At 34.4% G+C, this 19808-nt stretch overlaps 1 protein-coding gene across 3 annotated transcripts; it reads right to left on the minus strand.

Moving 5' to 3' along the window:
* Positions 1–802: 802 nt before the first annotated feature.
* EMB1974 (NHL domain-containing protein) lies at positions 803–19423 on the minus strand. 3 transcript variants are annotated; one of them, XM_028050295.2, is made up of 17 exons: positions 19286–19423; positions 18088–18208; positions 17602–17690; positions 17187–17322; positions 16979–17108; positions 15716–15809; positions 15467–15607; positions 11276–11376; positions 9480–9593; positions 8436–8674; positions 6648–6706; positions 6366–6551; positions 6157–6280; positions 5658–5716; positions 2266–2411; positions 2021–2188; positions 803–1356 (listed from the first exon to the last, which is right to left on the minus strand). In XM_028050295.2, the coding sequence occupies exons 1-17, from the start codon at positions 19347–19349 to the stop codon at positions 1054–1056; spliced, it is 2274 nt and encodes a 757-aa protein (XP_027906096.2). In that variant the 5' UTR covers positions 19350–19423; the 3' UTR covers positions 803–1053. The 3 variants fall into 3 exon arrangements, with proteins under 3 accessions (XP_027906096.2, XP_085524292.1, XP_027906099.2); XM_085668166.1 differs by having other exon boundaries at positions 17602–17700; positions 19281–19415; XM_028050298.2 differs by lacking the exon at positions 17602–17690 and having other exon boundaries at positions 19281–19415.
* Between the last annotated feature and the right edge of the window lie 385 nt (positions 19424–19808).

Raw genomic sequence — 19808 nt, forward strand, 5'->3', positions numbered from 1 at the left:
ACCACACCAATAATCAAAAGATTCGACACCAAAAGCATCCTTCATAGCGATGAAGGGCATGAAAGAAAAATGAAGGTGGAAAGGGGAGAAATGAGAGGTAGCAGCATAGAATTAGGTTAAAATAAAAGTTGAACTTTAATATGTTGGAGATTCAGGTTAAGTATCTATGAAATTAAAAATTAAAATCCATTACAACCAAACTCGTCTAAAACCAATTCGATAACAATTTTTTTTCTCAGGTAAGACAGATTCGGACAAGCCCACATAATATGCTCATTACCTATTACTTACTCTTTCATATCTTCTTTTATTATCTAATAACTTCTGTATTTTTATAAAATTTACTCAACAATTTCTATATATCATTTCTTTCATCAAAGTTTATTATTTACATTTTCATACATTTTCTATTTCATTTTAAATTGAATTTAAATTCTTAATTTAAATTAACTCAATCATAATATATTAATTAAAATAATTATATACAATATTTTTTATTATATATATATATATATAATTATTTGGTTTGCTATTGTTATTTTCATCTTATAAAACAAGATTTAGTCCTTTAATTTAATGAAAAAACATTTTCCTAATCTATCATAACTTAATATTTTAATAGTGAAAATATTATAGTTAACCAAATATTGTATGTTAACACGATATTATTATGTTACAAATTTTAATTTGGAAAACACACAATTAATTGTGTTATGTATAACAAATCAAAGACAATTCACTTTAATATCAGGTTTCCTTCTGTCGGGTTTGAACACAGAAAACCCTTATCACACACACTATAGAGTCCGAAGGATAAACCTTTCACCGCTATACCACATCCATAGGTTTTAAAAAACTGACTCTACTTTCAGGTAAGAATATAATCTGGCAAAAACTGTCAGGCACATGAAATCAAATTTTAAGGAAAAAAAGAAAAAAAACTCAGTACCGTTGCAAATAGCAACGAAATAGAAGGTTACTAAACAGCATGTGATGATAGAGTGAGGACAATAAATATGAAATCATTTTACAACAGTGCATCGGAGTGTAGTGTCAACTGAGCACTACGTTCACCTTAATTGAAGAGTCTGTTAAGATTATATCCCTTCCGTTTTCAGCCTTTGGATGATCAAGGGAATTTAATCTTATTCTAACGTGCAGTGGTAGCATGAAAATAAGATCTCTAATATCACCTTTGGATTGCAACAAAGAAGCACTCCACAAATCTCTCTCTATTTTCCCAGATCTCTTGGAGGTCAGAATATCAACTATCCTTCCTGCATGCTCCTCCCGGTTACCTTCATTTGAGTTTGGGATTCTTCTAAGTTTGCAATGCAGTACAGCGTAAATTATAACCTGTATGAAAGAAAACGAAAATAAATAAATAAATAAACATTTATAGTTTACAAGCATATTCAAAATTAGGTAGAATAGTCCATTGGTCCTTGAGAATGTATGGAGGTTTCATCTCTCACATTCATCCTTTATTTGAGGAAAGTATCTAAATGTTATCATGAAAATGCAACTTAGTCCCTGCTGCATTTATCATAAATTACAATTTAATCCATATATGTAAGGACTAAATTGTCTTTTAATCATAATATGTAGAGACCCCTATTTGAAATGAAGGAGCAATGTGCAAGATGGAAATTACTTTTAGGACTTCTTATTTGCTTAATAACATTCACAGACTAACTTAAAAAACCCTGTTTATTTTTAAGGACCAACTTTGAAAACTTATTTACTTTCAAGACTGAAAAGATCATTCGGCCTTATAATTATTCTGGTTCCCATGTATGTGCACATGGGATAACTACAGAACAAATACATACATGAACCTGAAAATTGATACAAATTCTAACAAGAGAATTAACCAAGCTCTTGCAACAATTGATGTAGTCTTGACAATGTCAATGGAAATTTAAGAAAATGTGCTATTCTCATTCCCATCTTGTTATGTTGCCTATAAAATGATAATAAAATGACAGCTACCAAACAAGACCAGATGAGATAAGCCTACCTCGCTTGTTCCAGGGCTAGTACAGACCCCACAGCTAATCCGGACTTTCTCATCATCTTCCACTACTGAATTTTTGTCCAGATTATCATCTTGAACATTTATTTCAGATTCACGTTTTGGAGCGGCAAGATCATCTAATTCATCATACCACTGTTGTGCAACACCAGCCTGCACCAAGAAAACATTAAGTTACTCAGAATGTAATCAGACTGCTTCACTTAGAAAGTTTCAATTTGCAAAAGAACCTTATATAAGGATCCTGGAACCTCGTCCACTCCAGAAATTTCAGTAGCTGCACCTCTTGTTTGACACCATATACAAGATTCTTGTACAGGTTCAATAAGCTCAATATCCACAGGAATATTAACATTCAAATGTATGTCAATCCTGCCTGTGACAACATTGCAGAAAAGTTGTAGAGAAATAAATAATTTTGTTATAGCATTACATTGTTGTTGATGATACAAAATGAAAGAATATAAAAGATATAAGAACAGTTCATCTAGTTACTAATCCCTTATTGTTGAAAGTCTCATATCGATTAGAGATAAGGTTAATTCACAGTATATAAGTGGGTGCAAACCTCACCTTATATGTTAGTTTTGTAAGGTTGAGTTTAGCTTAAAGTTCACTTCTTAATATGATATCAGAGTCATGATTAGAGCTTGTCCTAACGAAGTTTGTTGTTTGTTGGGTCTATTGTTTCACTCATCATCGGCCACTGTCAAACCGCCCATTAATATCTAGTCTCACGTTCGATATGTATATGCCTCGACATGAGGAGGTGTATTGGAAGTTCCACATTGACTAGAGATAAGGCCAATTTATTGTATATAAGTGAGTGCAAACCTCACCTTACAAGTCAGTTTTGTAAGATTCAGTTAGCTTTAAAGTTCACTTCTTAATATATTAACAACTCTAGAAAGAGGTATTATGTATCGTTGGGATAAAAATATCCTAATATCTCTATAGTAATTAGGAAAAATATCCCTAGAATCTACACCCTCATTTCATAAGGTCTATGTTTCCTTTTCCAAGAGTGTGATTGTTACAAATGGAGGAGTTGAGAACATAATTAGCATGGCTGTAAATAATAAAGTATTTATTTGCTCTCTCTCTCATTATTCAAGTTGGCATCAGTGCTCCCAATCTTGGGGGCTTGTTTCCACTGCCACCACTGCCGACCACTGGCTGCTGCTGTCCTCCTTGAAGATAGGACAAAATGGCTGGTTACTTTTATTGACGATTGTACCTACTCACAAGGACATACGTTATGAAAAGTTTGGACATATGTTATGAAAAGTTTGATGTTTTTCAAATCTTAACTAATGATTTCCGTTTTGTGAAAAATTAATTTCGAAAAAACATCAAAAGTGGTTTCAAATTGAATATGTGGATCATGAATTTTTTTTTTTTTTGCTTAATGGTATTTTCCATTATCTAAAACGTGTTAACACTCCACAACAAAACGAGGTTGCAAAAAGGAAGAATTTTCATCTCCTAAAAGTTGCTAAAGCTCTCCTTTTCCAAATATTTGTTCCTAAAACATATTGGGGAGGAGTTGTATTAAGTGCCACATATCTCATCAACAGGTTGCCAACTCATGTCTTAAATGCCATCAGTCCTAGTGAGCCTCTATTGTGTTTATTTCACTCTTCTAGTGTAACTCTACCTTGTCGGATCTTTGGTTATGTTACTTTTGTTCACTCTCACAATCCAAATCACAATAAATTAGACCATAGAGCTCTTAAATGTGTCTTCATTGATTATCCTTCAAACAAAAAGGGATGCAAATGTTACCCTCAAAGTCGTTGTGTCCTTACCACAATGCATTGCACTTTTCGTGAAACAATCATTTTTTGTCAGTCCTTCACTTTACCAATGTTGTCACCCTCAATGAAGCTCTAATGACTTGGAGTTTGCTAGTGTTTTGCGAAAAATTGGAATCTTTCGTTGATTTTGGATCAGACATCATGGAGATGCAAATGAGAAACTAATTGTTTAATGGGTGATTTTACAAAGAAGAGAAAATAGCAATAAAGACTGTTACAATGAAATTGCAGCAATTAAGGTTGCACCCTCTTGAAGAAAAAATGGCAGTGAAGGCTCTAAGTGGTAATAAAAGAGAGACCAGGTCTCCAGCAAAAGCCTAGAGACTTTGATACCATGTGAAAAATTCTTTTAGGATTTCAAGAGGACTTTTGTTCAGTAGTATATGTGAAGCAGGTCAATTTATCATATATGCAACAGTGAGAACAACTCCCCAATAATGTTTTGGAAATTTCCCCAGAAAGATAAGTGCTTGGGTGGAAGCAAGTGCCTATTTTTTCTCTCTGCCACTCCATTCTGTTGGGGAGTATAGACACATGAAGAGTCATGAGTAATCCCTTTGGATTGAAAATAATCCCTAGCATTGTCAGACCTAAATCTTTCTATGTTGACCCCAAAGTGATTTTGTTAGGGATCAACAAATGAATTCAGAGAATAGCAATATAGATGAAACAATTCTAGTTTTATTATTCAGAAAAGTATCAGAAAATATAGTAGGGTTAATGAATCCTACTGCCACAGAGCGAGCTCCTCACAAGGAATACAACATTCCTCCCGATTACCCCTCCCCATATCCCTCTCACTTCTTCAATGATTCTGTTACATCTTTTGCCACCTCAGCACTCCTCTTCACACCTTTTGTTCTCCTCTCATACACCCTCCAAACCTTGGGCCTACTGCCAGTGTTTAGGCCCACATCCCTTGCTCTGTCAATACCCACTTCTGCAAGACTAGCCTTGTCCTCAAGGCTCATGTGTAGGAACTGACTTTTGACGTAAAATTCCTCTTCCCATGTAGCATCTTCCATACTTTGGCCCTTCCATTGTATAAGCACTTGACTAATAGCATCTTCGCCATCTTTAATCACCCTTTTTGTCAGTATACTCTCTGGTTCTCGGTTTACTCCATCATCATCACAAGCCAACTCTAGTGGTAGTCTCTCCTGTATATTATAATTCCGTACGGCCTTCTTTAGTAAAGATACATGGAAACTCGATTTATCGTAGATGTTAACTATCCACGTGGTCTAAGCCTGAGAAATCTGAGACCGAGTTTGTTAATTTTAATGGTCAATTAGTAGGTGTGTTCACTAAATCATTACGGGAGAATTGATTATAAGTGAAACAAGATTAGTACATATGATTTATATACACTACCTTAAGGGGAGACTTAGATGCAACGGGCTTAGGCCCATCTCTTTGTATTTTCCTATTTATAAATACATAACCCAACGTGATCTACACATGTTAGGGATTCAGCCTATGTCTCTCTTATTTCAACACCTTAATTTTAGGGATTTCTTACAAAAAAATTTACACATATTATTCAATCAATCTATATTTATTGTACAGTAAATATACAATATTTACACCCGTGTTTCAACAGATGGAGTGTGTGAAGTAATCACACAATTCCTCTATCATCTCAAATACACAATTTTAACAAGGATCCTAATTAAACTCAAAGACCCTAATTAAAAAACGAAAAAATCACCTAAGATACTCTAAACCAAGATATTATAATCAGATATTTCTAAAAATTTGAAACTTTAAATTCATAAATACACTGCTTTAAAATGTAAAATAACCTGGTAGCAAATCAAGATATTCCACATGATCAATTGGTGTACCCAAAAGTCCATTTCCCCTGTCAAACCAGAATAATGAAGAAGTCAATTTTTCTATTAGAATTGAGGGAAGAATAGGATCATGCATATCTCAAAATGGGAAAAGAATTTCCTTCGTCATTACAAGGAATATTCCAGCCATATGGCAAGCCGATGTGGCATGTTGACACATCTAGGACTAGATATCTGGAGGAAAAAGTTCGCTAGACTGGACAAGTGTGACATTACATCAAGAAAGGATAGGCTGAGCTAAGTATATACTAGACCTATCTCAATGCCAAAGCTTACTCAAGGGAATAGACAATTTCCCAAATGATTAAAAGGTACTATGATGAATACCTAATGAAGGATCTTAACAGTTTCACTGGAAACAATCTTACATTTTAACATGGACAGAAACAGAAAAAAGTGAGTTTCTGAACAAAAGAAATCTACACAAGTTCTTTGAAAAATAACTTACACAGCATAAAATGTTTCCAGGGGGAAATTCAGCCAATAAGGTAATCCAAGTATCCCTATATTAGATAATCCGAAGTTTGAACAGACTCCAGATTCTCCACAAACCTTCAAAACCCTCTGTCCAACTAGTGAGAGAAAATTGGGAGTGAATAATCTCAACAAATGCATCCACAGAGCAAGATAGCCCTAACTAAAATTGAAGAAAAATACCTGGATCACAAACAAAAATGTGATTTTGCAAGGTTGCCAGTGAAGATAAAAGATCAGAATGTGGTAGGCCCTCAAGTAAAGAGGCGCTCTTAGTTTCGTGTTGAAACCAATCAGAGGGAATCCGATCTATGACGGATAAACGTTTCATGATTGACTGCCCACAGATCTCAAGAATTCTAGGAGAACCTACGTTAGAAAATAAATATAACAAAGAATCCATCAGTTCTAGCTAGATACAAGATTGTTTAAACAAGTAACCATATAAGGATTATTGAATCAAACCTTCCAAAACTTCATTTATCTTTCCTGAACAAATATCCATGATCCACAAAGTTCGAAACCTAAAAGTAACAACGAAAGAATCAAGGTAAGGAAGGAATATTACTTGAACCATAACCCTTAACCAAGAAAATTTAGTCATAAGAAAAGGAAAATTGAAAAAAAAAATCATGATGTTCAACACAACAATGAAGCACAAGGGATACCGATGACTTATAGCAAAAAAAATTAGTACTTACCCTCCTAAACATAAGGTATTCTGCCACCCTACAAACTTTAAAAGTCTACACTAGACCCTGACTCTTATTTGGAGAAATAAGAAAAACTCGACTCTTAAGAAAGATGGAAAGGCTTGAGCATTTTACATGTAAATATTCTCTCAATTGCTTTTCACCACTTCAAAACAGAGAATGATGAAATAAATAGCACTCTAAATTCCAATTCCTACCTTAAATTTGACTGAATTTCAAGTCAGTAACACTAACTGAAGCAATCAGGTCATGTATAAAAATGAAAGAATACAGTTTATCTTTCGTCAATTCTACTATGTTGTTCTAGACAAATTTAACACCAAAAGGGTCTATGAAATTGAGTTATCATGATATCAAGTCATTAATACTTTGCATCTCAACTAACAATTCTGATTTTAGTGACCAAGTGTTGGCAACCAAAGCGCTTTGGTTTCATCATTGAGCAAATTGTTGCCCTGTTAATATTGGAAAAAGTCTCTTTTCTAATGTGTACATAAAAACATGGTAAGGATATTAAACATACTTTTAATAACTTCTAATAACAAGTAATCAAATATTTGTCGTTTCAATTCATGAATGCTTTCCGTTAAAAAATAATCTCTCTATTTCAGACTTCTTAAAATTTGCCTAAGCACACAAATGTCAAACTGTTAATAAAAAGGCTTACACCAGTCATTTTGAAATACTTGTAACTTTCAGTCATTTTTAAATTCCTATTTAATGAAATTAATGACAAAAATCCGTTTCTATAATAGGTTTATTTATTTGAAGCAATCACATCCAGTGAGTCAATAGTTATAAGCATAAGGAAGAGATGATGCAAGAGAGAGAAGTCAATGACCTCAATAAATTCCTATTTAATGAAATTAATGACAAAAATCCGTTTCAATAATAGGTTTATTTATCTGAAGCAATCACATCCAGTGAGTCAATAGTTATAAGCATAAGGAAGAGATGATGCAAGAGAGAGAAGTCAATGACCTCAATAAATTTGGGTTATCTGTGAGATGAACATTTTTTTTCTCTAAACTCCAATGCAGACACAGCAGACAAAAAGAAAACATCAGGTGATCAGGTCTAGGCTTTAAAGTTTCTGTGCATGATAGAACAAAGGATCCAAAACAATATTCAGGTTGCAGCCAAGGAGAAGGCCTTACAGGTTTGTAGATGAAGAGGCCAAATACTACTAGAGCTTAGATGCAAGTACAAAGTGAATATATAAGTGGAGGAGCTGAGTTATTGAGAGAATAAATGAGAAAGTATGTAGATCTGACACATCATAGAGAAAGAGGAATACAATATATTCAGTTTCAGCTTCCAATATTGGAACATCTAAGAAGACCCTTCACTGGGAGCAACTACAGCTCAATTTTTAGTCTGTAATTCTGTCCATATTCAAATATCAATACAATCTCCCTTTTATAGACAGGAACTGTTTCCAATCACCACATCAGATCTTTGAAACTTTTCAAGACATGCAAACGTAGAGAGGACTAGATGTTTGTAGCATTTAAAAAAGTAATAAAAGCACTTATCCCACCTTCGGTCAATAATGTAGAGAGTGTCATCAACTGATTTGAGCAAATGCCATGGAAAATACAACGATGTAGAATCAAATACTTCAGATGTTTTCTCAACATTGGTCTTGCCACTGCTTTCTAAACCAAGCTTAGTCATGATCCAATTCCATATGCGAATACCTCCCTTGTTAGAGGTGCTTGTAGGATACAGAGTGTCTACTGTTCGTGCTCCCATGTCAGCTTTCCTGATAGCATGGTTCTTAGAACCAGAATAATATAAATAATAAGAAAAGAACCAGATAAGTAAATGATAAGAAACGAGTTCATCAATAGGAGTTCAAAATAAGCCACAAAGAAACCACTAGTAAAAAAGAAACAACAAAGAAACAAGCCCCCATGGATAAATGAAGCTTACAAGAGCCTATATGGTAAACATGATAATATGAAAATGACGTTAATCTTAAGGCCAGGAGTTGTGGGGCACCAATGTCGTCTAAATATAATTTACAGCAAATCATGACATTCCTTTTCCACTTCAAACACATAATAGGATAATATATTTATATGTAGTCTTTACATAGGATACAGTACAGGATAGCACAAGAGCTTATTAGGTTCATATTCCATCCTGATCGTATCTAGCTCTCTTAACATTTCATCAAATAACGAATTCCATGAACATCAATAAAGGAACCAACATATAAACAGCTTCAAAAAGTAGATACGCTGTAACACCTGCACAATCCTATAGAAAACAGTCCTGCTGAAAAAAATTCAAACTCTGCTACTTAATGTCTACATCCAAAAAAGTTCCCCTAAAATTTACTTTTCCTAACTAAGAAAGTTTTGGTCATTCCTCTCCAGTTGTTGTAAATTTTTCAAGCACTAAATCAACAAAAAAGTCGAATTTATTCATTGCAGAAAAGTTAGCCTTGTGTCTTACACAGATCCGGAAGAAAGAGCTAAACAAATCCTATAGCAGCCTGGACAAAACATCAGATAACCATTGAAAGAAATATTGATATTTGATATTTAAATCAGTGTATGTAATTCCAAATGCGTACCTCTGAATCCACAAAATATAAGCAATCCTCAGTAGGATCGTAGCATGAACCTGCAGGACGCCTTAATTTAGCAGATTCAAAGTCTCCATCCTCAAATCCCGGGGAAGATCCAATCTGGATAAAAGACAACAAAAAGTTATCCTGATGAACAAGTTCAGCTAAGTGGTTGAAAAATGTCCAACGGCTATCTGCATAAATTCAGATATTTAATATCTAAATGGGAGAACTCCTTAGTGTATCATGACAGAAAAAGAAAGAAGACATTTCAAATGGTTACCATAAGCATAGCACTGTCTAACACTTCTCAGAACCCATCACCAAGCATGGTTGTGACTATCTAGTATCCTACATTTATTTATAAGAAATTGTTTTAAATAGCTTCTATATAATCAGATTTCTGATTCTTTCAAATTTTCTATTATTTCGAAAGACTGTGACAAAACATAGCAAACAAAAAAAATATTATTTAAAAAAGGTTTAATAAACTTTTTGGACCCAATGTTTGTGAGGTTTATTCAATGTTATCTGATTATATTTAAAAAAATATTTAGTGTTATTTGAACCTATATAACAGTGGCATGTGGTGAACTAAGTTACTATATATAATTTTTCAGATGAAATAGACTCTTACGAGTCTACGAGTCGGGTCTGCAAGTCGAGTCTACGAAGCTCTCATGAGTTTACGTAGACTCTCGAATCTAATAACCTTGTTACTATGGAATAATCTACAATCCAAGAGACACATGGGAGTATGTGGGACGAAATTTAGACAATAGTGCATACACATGAAGAGTTTTCTAACTTTCACATGTCAATTTCAAGTGCATATGATGGTTGGAACTACCTCTCATGCCTTCTTGTTTTTAGGACCATCCAACTAACTTCATGTGTTTCTTTCCTTATTAGTTGGTGCCACATAAGCCTCTTCACTAACTCCATGTGCCTTTTCCTAATTTTCAAGAACCATCCATGTGCTCGCCAAGATTAGAAGTTAACTAAGTGTTAAACATAGGATTAGTGAAATTAATCATTAGTTTAGTTAGTCTTATGTGTACATTTAGGATTCTCTTTGTTCTAAACACATGGAAGGTGACTTTTCCGATCCTTGGTTGCAACATAAGTCCATAAAAGGAGATCTAAGTCCCTCTTGTAAATCACTTTAATCAAATTCTCTGAGACATCTTGGAGAGTCTTGAGACTATCCTACTCTTGTTTTGGATCTTATCTTGAAATGCTTTTTCAAGTGGCAACTCCTCATGGCCCTTATCCTTTGGGATTCATTTTAAAGGAGGCATGTTCTCTTCCATCTTCGTTAATCCATTTTCTATTTCTTTTTACAACATGTTCTTGCTTTTCCTTTGTGTTCGATGAAAGCCGAATTGAAACTGATGTATTTTACATGCTTGCACAATGCTTCTTTGTTCTTATTGGGGTTTTGAGTTTTCAAACACCTCTTGAGTTGATCAATATCCAATCATCCTTGTAAGGATTACATCAATAAGACTAGTTGGAATAGGTTCGATATTCTAAATAACTATCATGGAAGATGAATAGACACGGACTTGATATAGTGCTCATCATTGCTCATATGCAGTTACATTTCTTTATTTATTAAACATAATGTATTTATTGAGATGAATATCAACTATAGAAGTTGTTGAGTACTTTTTCACTTAAGCATTTCACCATAATTCAGTCTTCAGACTAATATCAGTCCATTGCAAAGAAAAATAAGCCATTAAAGGAACTGAAATAAAAATTAATCTTGAACTGCACTTATTAACTAGTATACATACACTGTCCAGAATCTCTCCATTCCCATCTGATACAAGAATCCTATGATGATTGCAATCAGACAAGAAAAGGCGATTATGACTTTCATCTGCAGAAACACAACCTGTAAAATAGGACAAAAGAAGATGCAGTATTTAATTAGTTTCAGTCAAACGGAACCAAAGAATTAAAAATATATTATTATATCTACAGATTTTTAGTTATTAGCAAATTATAAACCTTGCTATCAATTTTCCCTTAACTAACCCAAATGCTATTTTAAAGCTCTACTTTTAACATGAATATCAACTTAAGGAAAGAAACAAATGGTCAAGGCAATAAAAATTGCAAAGCATTAAGAGAGGCTTGGGGAAAATTGGGTGAATAACCAGTATACTTGCTCATATTCATATAGTTATACAAACAGATTGCCTTCTATGACAATTAAGTGTATAATATATAAAGCAGGTTACAATTCATAATAGGGGAAGGAAAAACCAACTTTTGAAATTACAAACATATGATATATATCTAGAGTGCAAATCTAACATTCTCCCAAAAGTTCGAGCATATAAACTATATGCACCAAGCTTATCTAGGTGTAAATCTTATATTGCCTATCAAGCTCAAATATATAAATTATATGCATCAAGCTTAAAACATGTACATTAAATTTGGAAACCTATCATTGTTATCAAATTTCGGCCATGCCGGCACCACGGCAGAAACCAGTAGTGGCTTCCTAACCTGCCGCCACAACAAGGCAGTGGTGAATCAGGTTTTCCGTCGCAGCTCATGGCAGCCGCTTTTGGCATGGGGGCCGGCGGTAGTGGAATGGTTATGTTGGAAAAAGCAGGGTAGAAAAAGATGACAAGAACATGACGAAGCGAAGAAATGGGCAGTTGAGGCTTGGAGAAAGAAGGGCAGCAAATGGAGAGGCATGGTAGTGGCGGCATCGAAGAAAGAAGATATAACCAGAACCAAAACCCTAATTGCATCCCTAGTTTTATGATTGTTTAAAAAATAGAGTAAAAAATTGGACCAGGTGCACTAAAAAATTTATTGAATCTAACCTAATGCACAAAACATCTTTTACCTTTTACTGCATCCAACCGCAACTGAAGTCAAATTTCATTTAACCTAAAACAATCACTCCTCTCACTTTTGCCTTTGCCCATTGTTAGAAGTTGGTTTTTTAGCCTAACTCAACTCCACAAAACTGGCTTGTAAGATGAGGTTTGCACCCCACTTATATACTATAAAATGGCCTTATCTCTAGTCGATGTGGAACTTCAAACACACATCTCTCACGCTGAGGTATATACATCTCGTGCGTGGGTCTAGAAATGGGTGGTTCGTTGGCGGTCCAATATTGGGTGAAACAGAATGTCCAAGAAAGCTCACTAGGATAGGCTCTAACTTGGCTCTAATACCATGTTAGAAGTGAAATTTAAGCCTAACTCAACCCCACAAAAACCGGCTTATAAGGTGAGGATTGCACCCACTTATATATTGTGAATTGGCCTTATCTCTAGTCGATAATCAACTTTCAACACATCCCCTTATGCTGAGGTATATTCATCTCGTGCGTGAGACTAGAAATTAGTGGGTGGAACAGAATGTCCAAGAAAGTTTGCTTAATAGGCTCTAACTTGGCTTTGATATCATGTTAGAAGAGGGCTTTAAGCCTAACTCAACCCCAAAAAAACTAGCTTGTAAGGTGAGGTTTACACCTCACTTATATATTATGAAATTGTCTTATCTCTAGTCGATGTGGGACATCCAACACACCCCATCACGCCGAGCTATATTTATCTCGTGCGTGGGATTAGAAATGGGTGGTCCGATAGCAACCCAAGATAATGGGTGGAACAGAATGTCCAAGAAAATTCGCTAGGATAGGCTTTAATTTGGTTTAAACAATGGCTCTGATACCATGTTAGAAATGGGTTTTAAACCTAAATCAACCCCACAAAACCGACTTGTAAGATGATGTTTGCACCCCACTTATATACTATAAAATGGCCTTATCTCTAGACGATATGGGACTTCCAACACACCCACCTCATGCCGAGGTATATACATCTTGTGCGTGGGTCTAGAAATAGGTGATCTATTAACGGCCCGATAGCGGATGGAACAGAATGTCCAAGAATGTTTGCTAGGATAGGCTCTAACTTGGCTTTGATACCATGTTAGAAGTAGACTTTAAGCCTAACTCAACCCCAACAAACTGACTTGAAAGGTGAGCTTTGCACCTCACTTATATATTATGAGATGGCTTTATCTCTAGTCGATGTGGGACTTCCAGCACACCACCCTCACGCCGAGGTATATACATCTTGTGTGTGGTTCTAGAAATGGGTGGTCCGTTAGAGACCCGATATCGGGTGGAACAGAATGTCCAAGCAAGCTCACTAGGATAGGCTCTAACTTGGCACTGATACCATGTTAGAAGTGGGTTTTAAGCCTAACTCAGCCCCACAAAACCGGCTTGTAAGATGAGCTTTGCACCCCACTTATATACTATGAAATGACCTTACCTTTAGTCGATATGTGACTTCCTACACATTCCCTTACATCGAGGTATATTCATCTCGTAATCTCATGCGTGGGACTAGAAATTAGTGGGTGGTCCGCTAGCGGGTGAAACAGAATGTCCAAGAAAGTTTGGTAGGATAAGTTCTAACTTGACTCTGATACCATGTTAGAAGTGAGCTTTAAGCCTAACTCAACCCCACAAAATCGGCTTGTAAGGTGAGGTTTGCACCTCACTTATATATTATGAAATTGTCTTATATCTAGTTAATGGGACTTCCAACACCCACCAACAGCCACCATTGTTGTCACTGACTTCCGTCTGCCGCCCCGTCTGCCGCCAGTCAGTGCCAAGTCCTTTTTTTTTTTCAATTTTTACTTTTATTTTTTAGACATAATATAATTACTTTTACATTAGAATTATATGTGGTGGTATTATATTTATTCTAACTGCAATGTTTCCGTCATAACCCGTTATGGTTTCCATTAACTTTATAAAGGATTTTTGGGTTGTCGATATTTTCCGTTATCCGATATCGATAACATTGTATCAAAGACTTCATCAAGTGATCAGCAAGTTGATTTTTTGAGTTGATAAATTGAGTAGAAATTTCCTTAACCATTAGCTTCTCTCGAATAAAATGACAATCAATTTGCTTATGCATTGTTATTTCCAACAGATTTCATTTTACTTTTTATGAGAATGTGATGGTCATAAAAAGAAGTGTTAATAATGTAATTAGCATGATTATAATTAATAGAATATTTCTTTATTCCCTCTCATTATTCAAGTTGGTATCAAAGCACTCAACCTTGGGGGCTTTATTTCCTCTACCACTACCACCATTGTCGTTGTCCGCCAACCATTGTCACTATCATCCTTGAAGGTAGTGGTGGCACCAAAAGGTGTGTCTCATACTGGCGATCACAATGCAAACAGTCATGTCATCTTTGGAAGTGTCACGCACCACTACCTACGTCAATGTGTGTAGTCCACACACTATTCAAGAGACACCCACTTGCCACCACCACAAACAAGGAAACCCTAAGTCCATCCCAAGGCATAATGTAATCCTATGCGGCCCTTGTTTCGATAGATATGAGTTTTTCGCTCTCTCGAAAAAAAACTCTATTATATTTGTAAATTTTCTTTCCTATTGCTTGAGGCGAAATTCACTCCTATGGGTCTCAATGGTCTTCCAAATGTGGTGGGTGTTCATCCGTTTGATGGCCAGAATTATTAGTAGTGGAGCTAGTACATTTAGAGGATTATTTAAGGATAGTCAACTTTAGACCACATCGATGGTGGGGGATCAGGGTCAAATGACCACAATTTTGAGATTTGAAATAATGATGATTCACAGATCATGACCTAGATGCAGCAATAAGATGAGTGAGTGATAGTATTTTCATTGAATAATGACAAACAAACCAAGATTGACCCACTTCAATATTAGTTTTAAATAGAGGATTACGAAAAAATCAACAAATCTTATTTGTGTTTACACTGTAGAAAGATATGCAAAAGCATTGTCTAATTAATGATGCAATATTGAAAAGGAAAGATAAAGGAGCGTAGACTTGATTTGTCCGGCTCATTCTCGGGAAATCTGCCAGACAACTCTACACTGAGATAGAAGAAATGCAGAAAAACCATTGATCAACCTCTTGGTTACCTGGGTAATATAGGAGCAAATTCTGAAGAGTAGAAAAACTACATAGATCTTTAATTATCCAATGTTGTTCCAAAGATGTACATCTCACAACATCGAGCGACTTAGAATTACCACGCACTTTCTCATCTAACTCCTGAACAGCTACATTTGAGACCAATATCAAAAAATGCAAATATGCAAACATGAATCATGAAAAATCGATGAACGGCACATCGTCTACAATGTTAGTCATAGAAAATTTACAATTACCTTGGCTTAAAATTTCAAGACTTGCATCCTTCTCATGATAAATTACCGGGCTCCTAAAATTTTTAAACAACATGTAGCACGCACCTTTCTCTATCTAAACATATCAAATGAATTACATTAAATAAATGTATATGCAAGCATCAAAAATATATTCATAAACAAAATAGTAAAAGATACGCCGGTAGGTATACATGAATAAAAGCAATTCCATATATTATTTATGAATAGTAAGTGGAAGGAATATGTATTTCCGCAAACTCTATAGTCAATATAACTAGAAAATGCAAGACTCTTCTATCTAGCATTTTATTGTTTCTACCACAGATGAGTTTCTAAATCCCCAAAGTTTGTAGGACAGTAGGAGGAGCAACTCAACAAACAAGCATTCTTTCCAACACTGCATGCATTCAGCCTCCATCCTCACTGTCACTGTATATTGAATAAGATCAAATTATGTACTTTTAGCACATAAATTAAATATTCAAGTTAGCAAGTTCTCTGCATACCCACTCTAACCCATCAGTCCGTGCACTAGTACCCTATGCAATGAAGCCTTGGGGAACTTATGACATTGGTTCCTAAGGATTGTAACTCCTAAAAGAATGCCTGTTTGACAGGAAACCATTAGAATAAAAACAATCAGTAACCTTAGCCTATAGTTTATGACTTCATCTGTAAAGACATGATAATCATAGACTCATAACTGATATGTAGTAACATGGACACACCTACAATCATCTAGTTTTAATGGGTAGGATGGAGATGGGGTTGGAAGAAGAATCTGCCACCACTGCAACGATGAAGACAAATACATAATATACAGTAACATGCTACAGACCTACAATGATCTAGTTTTAATGCATAGGATGGAAGTGGAGTTGAAAGAAGAATCTCCCACATCTGCAATGATGAAGCCCGGTGCCACTTCTCAGATGTGTTGGGTGATACATTTACTACTTACTGAAAATTGTGGCCGGGGATATTTTAGCAAGAATTAAACAAACATAATTCATAATGATAGAAATGCTAGTTTTTGCATGCATCAAGTCTTCATGCACATCAGAAGCTAAATAAAGGTATTATTAGTAGGATATTAAGTGTACTATTAGAAGTTGTTAGAAGATTCTAGAGATCTCTTTATAATTATGACTAGAGTTAGAGTTTTGTATATATTGAGGCTGATGTACTGTTTCAAATAAAACAATTGAATAAAAATCTTCTCTCTTTCAAATTAATCCTTTCAAGTAAAGGGATTTACCTCACCTTAGGAAATGTCTGCTGAGACAACAAAATGGGGAATGCAATATTTTCTGCCATCAGTAACTGCATTAGGTGCACTTGATCAGAAGAAGAGGCAATTGCTCCCAAACCAATAATATTAATATGAGGAAACCTGCCACCAAAATATATTTAATTAATACAAAATGTACATTAATACAAAGTGAGGAGAGAAAATATAACTTTTGTATACCTCTTTTGAATTGTCTTTAATTTATTAAGCGTAATGTCACAATTGAAATTACTGGCAGCAAGAACTAAAAATATTCCATCGGTTCCAAAAAGTTGGTCAATTTTTTCAGATCTATTTAACCAATAATGATGGGTGCCTGCATTTTAAAGAAAGAATAAATTATGTAAAAGGCAAAATGTGGAAATGATGGACTATTTAACTCATTGAATCAAAAACTATTAACAATTGAACTAGTAAGATAGCAAAAATAAAAAGATGGTGCATACAATTCAAAAATCAAATGTATAATTGAACAAAACACAAGCTTCAGAATATAGATAATAAAACTAACACTCAAAATATGAAGAATTTGAAAGGCTCGTACAAAATTTTAAGAATATGAAAGGGCATGGACTACCATAACAAACAGTAATACCTTCAAATTCATCAAGTGAAGCCTTAATGAAAGATAAAAGATCAATTTCAGTGGCAGGTTCATGCAATTTATCAGCCATTGTTGAGATCCTGAATAAGACTGACGATCAGAAGTCAGGAAACCTAACAAAGCTACAAAATCCTAAATTATGATGTTTCAAAATTAAACATTCTAAATGTAGTGTATTATTCATTAATGGAGCTACAATACAGAAGTATATTCAATCAGATAGCTTGAACTGCGAGCTAGTTAGTTACAATCTAACAGTAATACAACAGACTCCAACCGTCTGTTCTTACAAAATGACGCCTGGCTAACTATTACATTGTGCTGGCTCAATACTGATTCAACTTAGCATACTAATTAAAACAGTAGAACTGATACAGAGAATAGCCAAAGGCTAAGTATACTATCTTATTCATAAATGATGACTGATACTACGGTTTACGTTATCTTCCTATACTGTCAGTCAAAAAAAGCAATCACCTGTGTTCATGAAACCCTCTCACTTGATTCCAGTTAGCAGCTGGGTTCCGTGCAGAAGGCACCAGCATCACAGACAAAGCCACTAAGTTTAAAGCTTTGCTAGATTGATGACAACAGACACCTAGAGAGGGGGGAGTGAAATAAATATACAAATAATCAAGTTACAATTCATTAATGAAAATGATATGCTGAAGCATTCTTAAAAGAACAGGTAGCAATAATCAAACATCGGTATCATAAACATATCAGCAAACGAAGCCAAGAGGTTGAATAATCAAAACCTACATGGCACAACTTCATAATTCTAACAACTTCTAAGAAAACAAAACATCTGGTGATGCAGGAGAGGATGCACACAGAAAAAACGCAAAGGAAACATCAACTAATGATTAATAAGTATACAGCAAGATTAACATCTGTAATTTTGGACTGATATACTGAATCTCTCTCTCACCTTTGCGTTTTTCCATGATAGTAATGTTCTACTTTTCAATTCCCCATATGAATAACATAGACACTCACTCACCAAAAATATGGATAAGCTTACTTCCAATGATTGAAGATAAATTATGGTAGGCTTAAATTCACTTTTGGTCCGTGTTGTATAGCAAATGTGATATTTTGGTCCCTAAACAAGTTTAGTAGTGCATTTTTATTTTCTAATTTTCTAAAATTAAGCAACTTCGGTTCAGTGTTAATATATCATCCCATTACTAACAAAAAATGTAAATTTGAAAATGTGTGTCCGTTAATGATAACAGTGTCAATTATTTATAACATGTTCCACTTGACATTCTAACCTATCCATTAACATTTCCCGTCAATTATTAAATGATACAGAGTACCAAAATTGCTTAATTTTGAAAAAGTAGAAAACCAAGAGTATAATTAAAAAAAAATTTACAAGAACCAAAATTGCACATTGCCTGAACTATACCTATAAGAACTAAAATTGGAATTAATTTATCTTGTTTCTCAGATACTAAACATAATCAAGTCAATGAACAAAACATAAAAAAGAAAAAAGAATATAATAAACATCCAATCAAAACTAAGTAAAATAAACAAAATGTCACAAATACAATAACGTTTTTTCGCTCTAATAATTTCTCTTCTTTTGTCTTTCAGAGCAACCATAAGAGAGTGTTGTGAGTGCAGTGCAGACGAAAAGGCAGAGTAGAAAACACACATACCATACCTGCTTGAGTAACGGGTGATAGAAATTTCGGAAGTTCCTTCGTAAGACGATGCCTCAGAGCCATTTCTCTCTTGCCAGAAGCCTGGTTTCAATGAACAGTGCTGCAACTCAAATGTGGCGTGGGTTTTATAGTTCAACAACTGAAACAAGACAATAGGGTATAGATCAAAGAACGGTTTTAAACGGGTTTGGATCAGAACCGACCCATTGGGTTCTAATGGCATGATAGGAATAACAAATGCGTCCACTTTTTTTAAAAATAATATTAGTTATTGTAATTAAAGTAATTAAAATTATTATTCAAAAATATAATAATTTTTATATATGAAAATATTTTTTTTTCATTAACTTCTATAATTTTATAATTATATAATAAAACACTTTTGTGAACTAAAATATTAATAAAATATGTATAAAAAATAGTTATAACGATTTTAATTTTTATTTAAAAATTATAATTATAATTATATAATAAAAATACGTTCAATTTTTATAAATTTTCTAATAACAAAACACATTATTG

This window comes from Vigna unguiculata, chromosome 10 (genome assembly GCF_037176805.1).
Source record: "Vigna unguiculata cultivar grain cowpea cultivar isolate G323 ecotype 2 chromosome 10, ASM3717680v1, whole genome shotgun sequence".
In the NCBI taxonomy this organism is placed as follows: domain Eukaryota; kingdom Viridiplantae; phylum Streptophyta; class Magnoliopsida; order Fabales; family Fabaceae; genus Vigna; species Vigna unguiculata.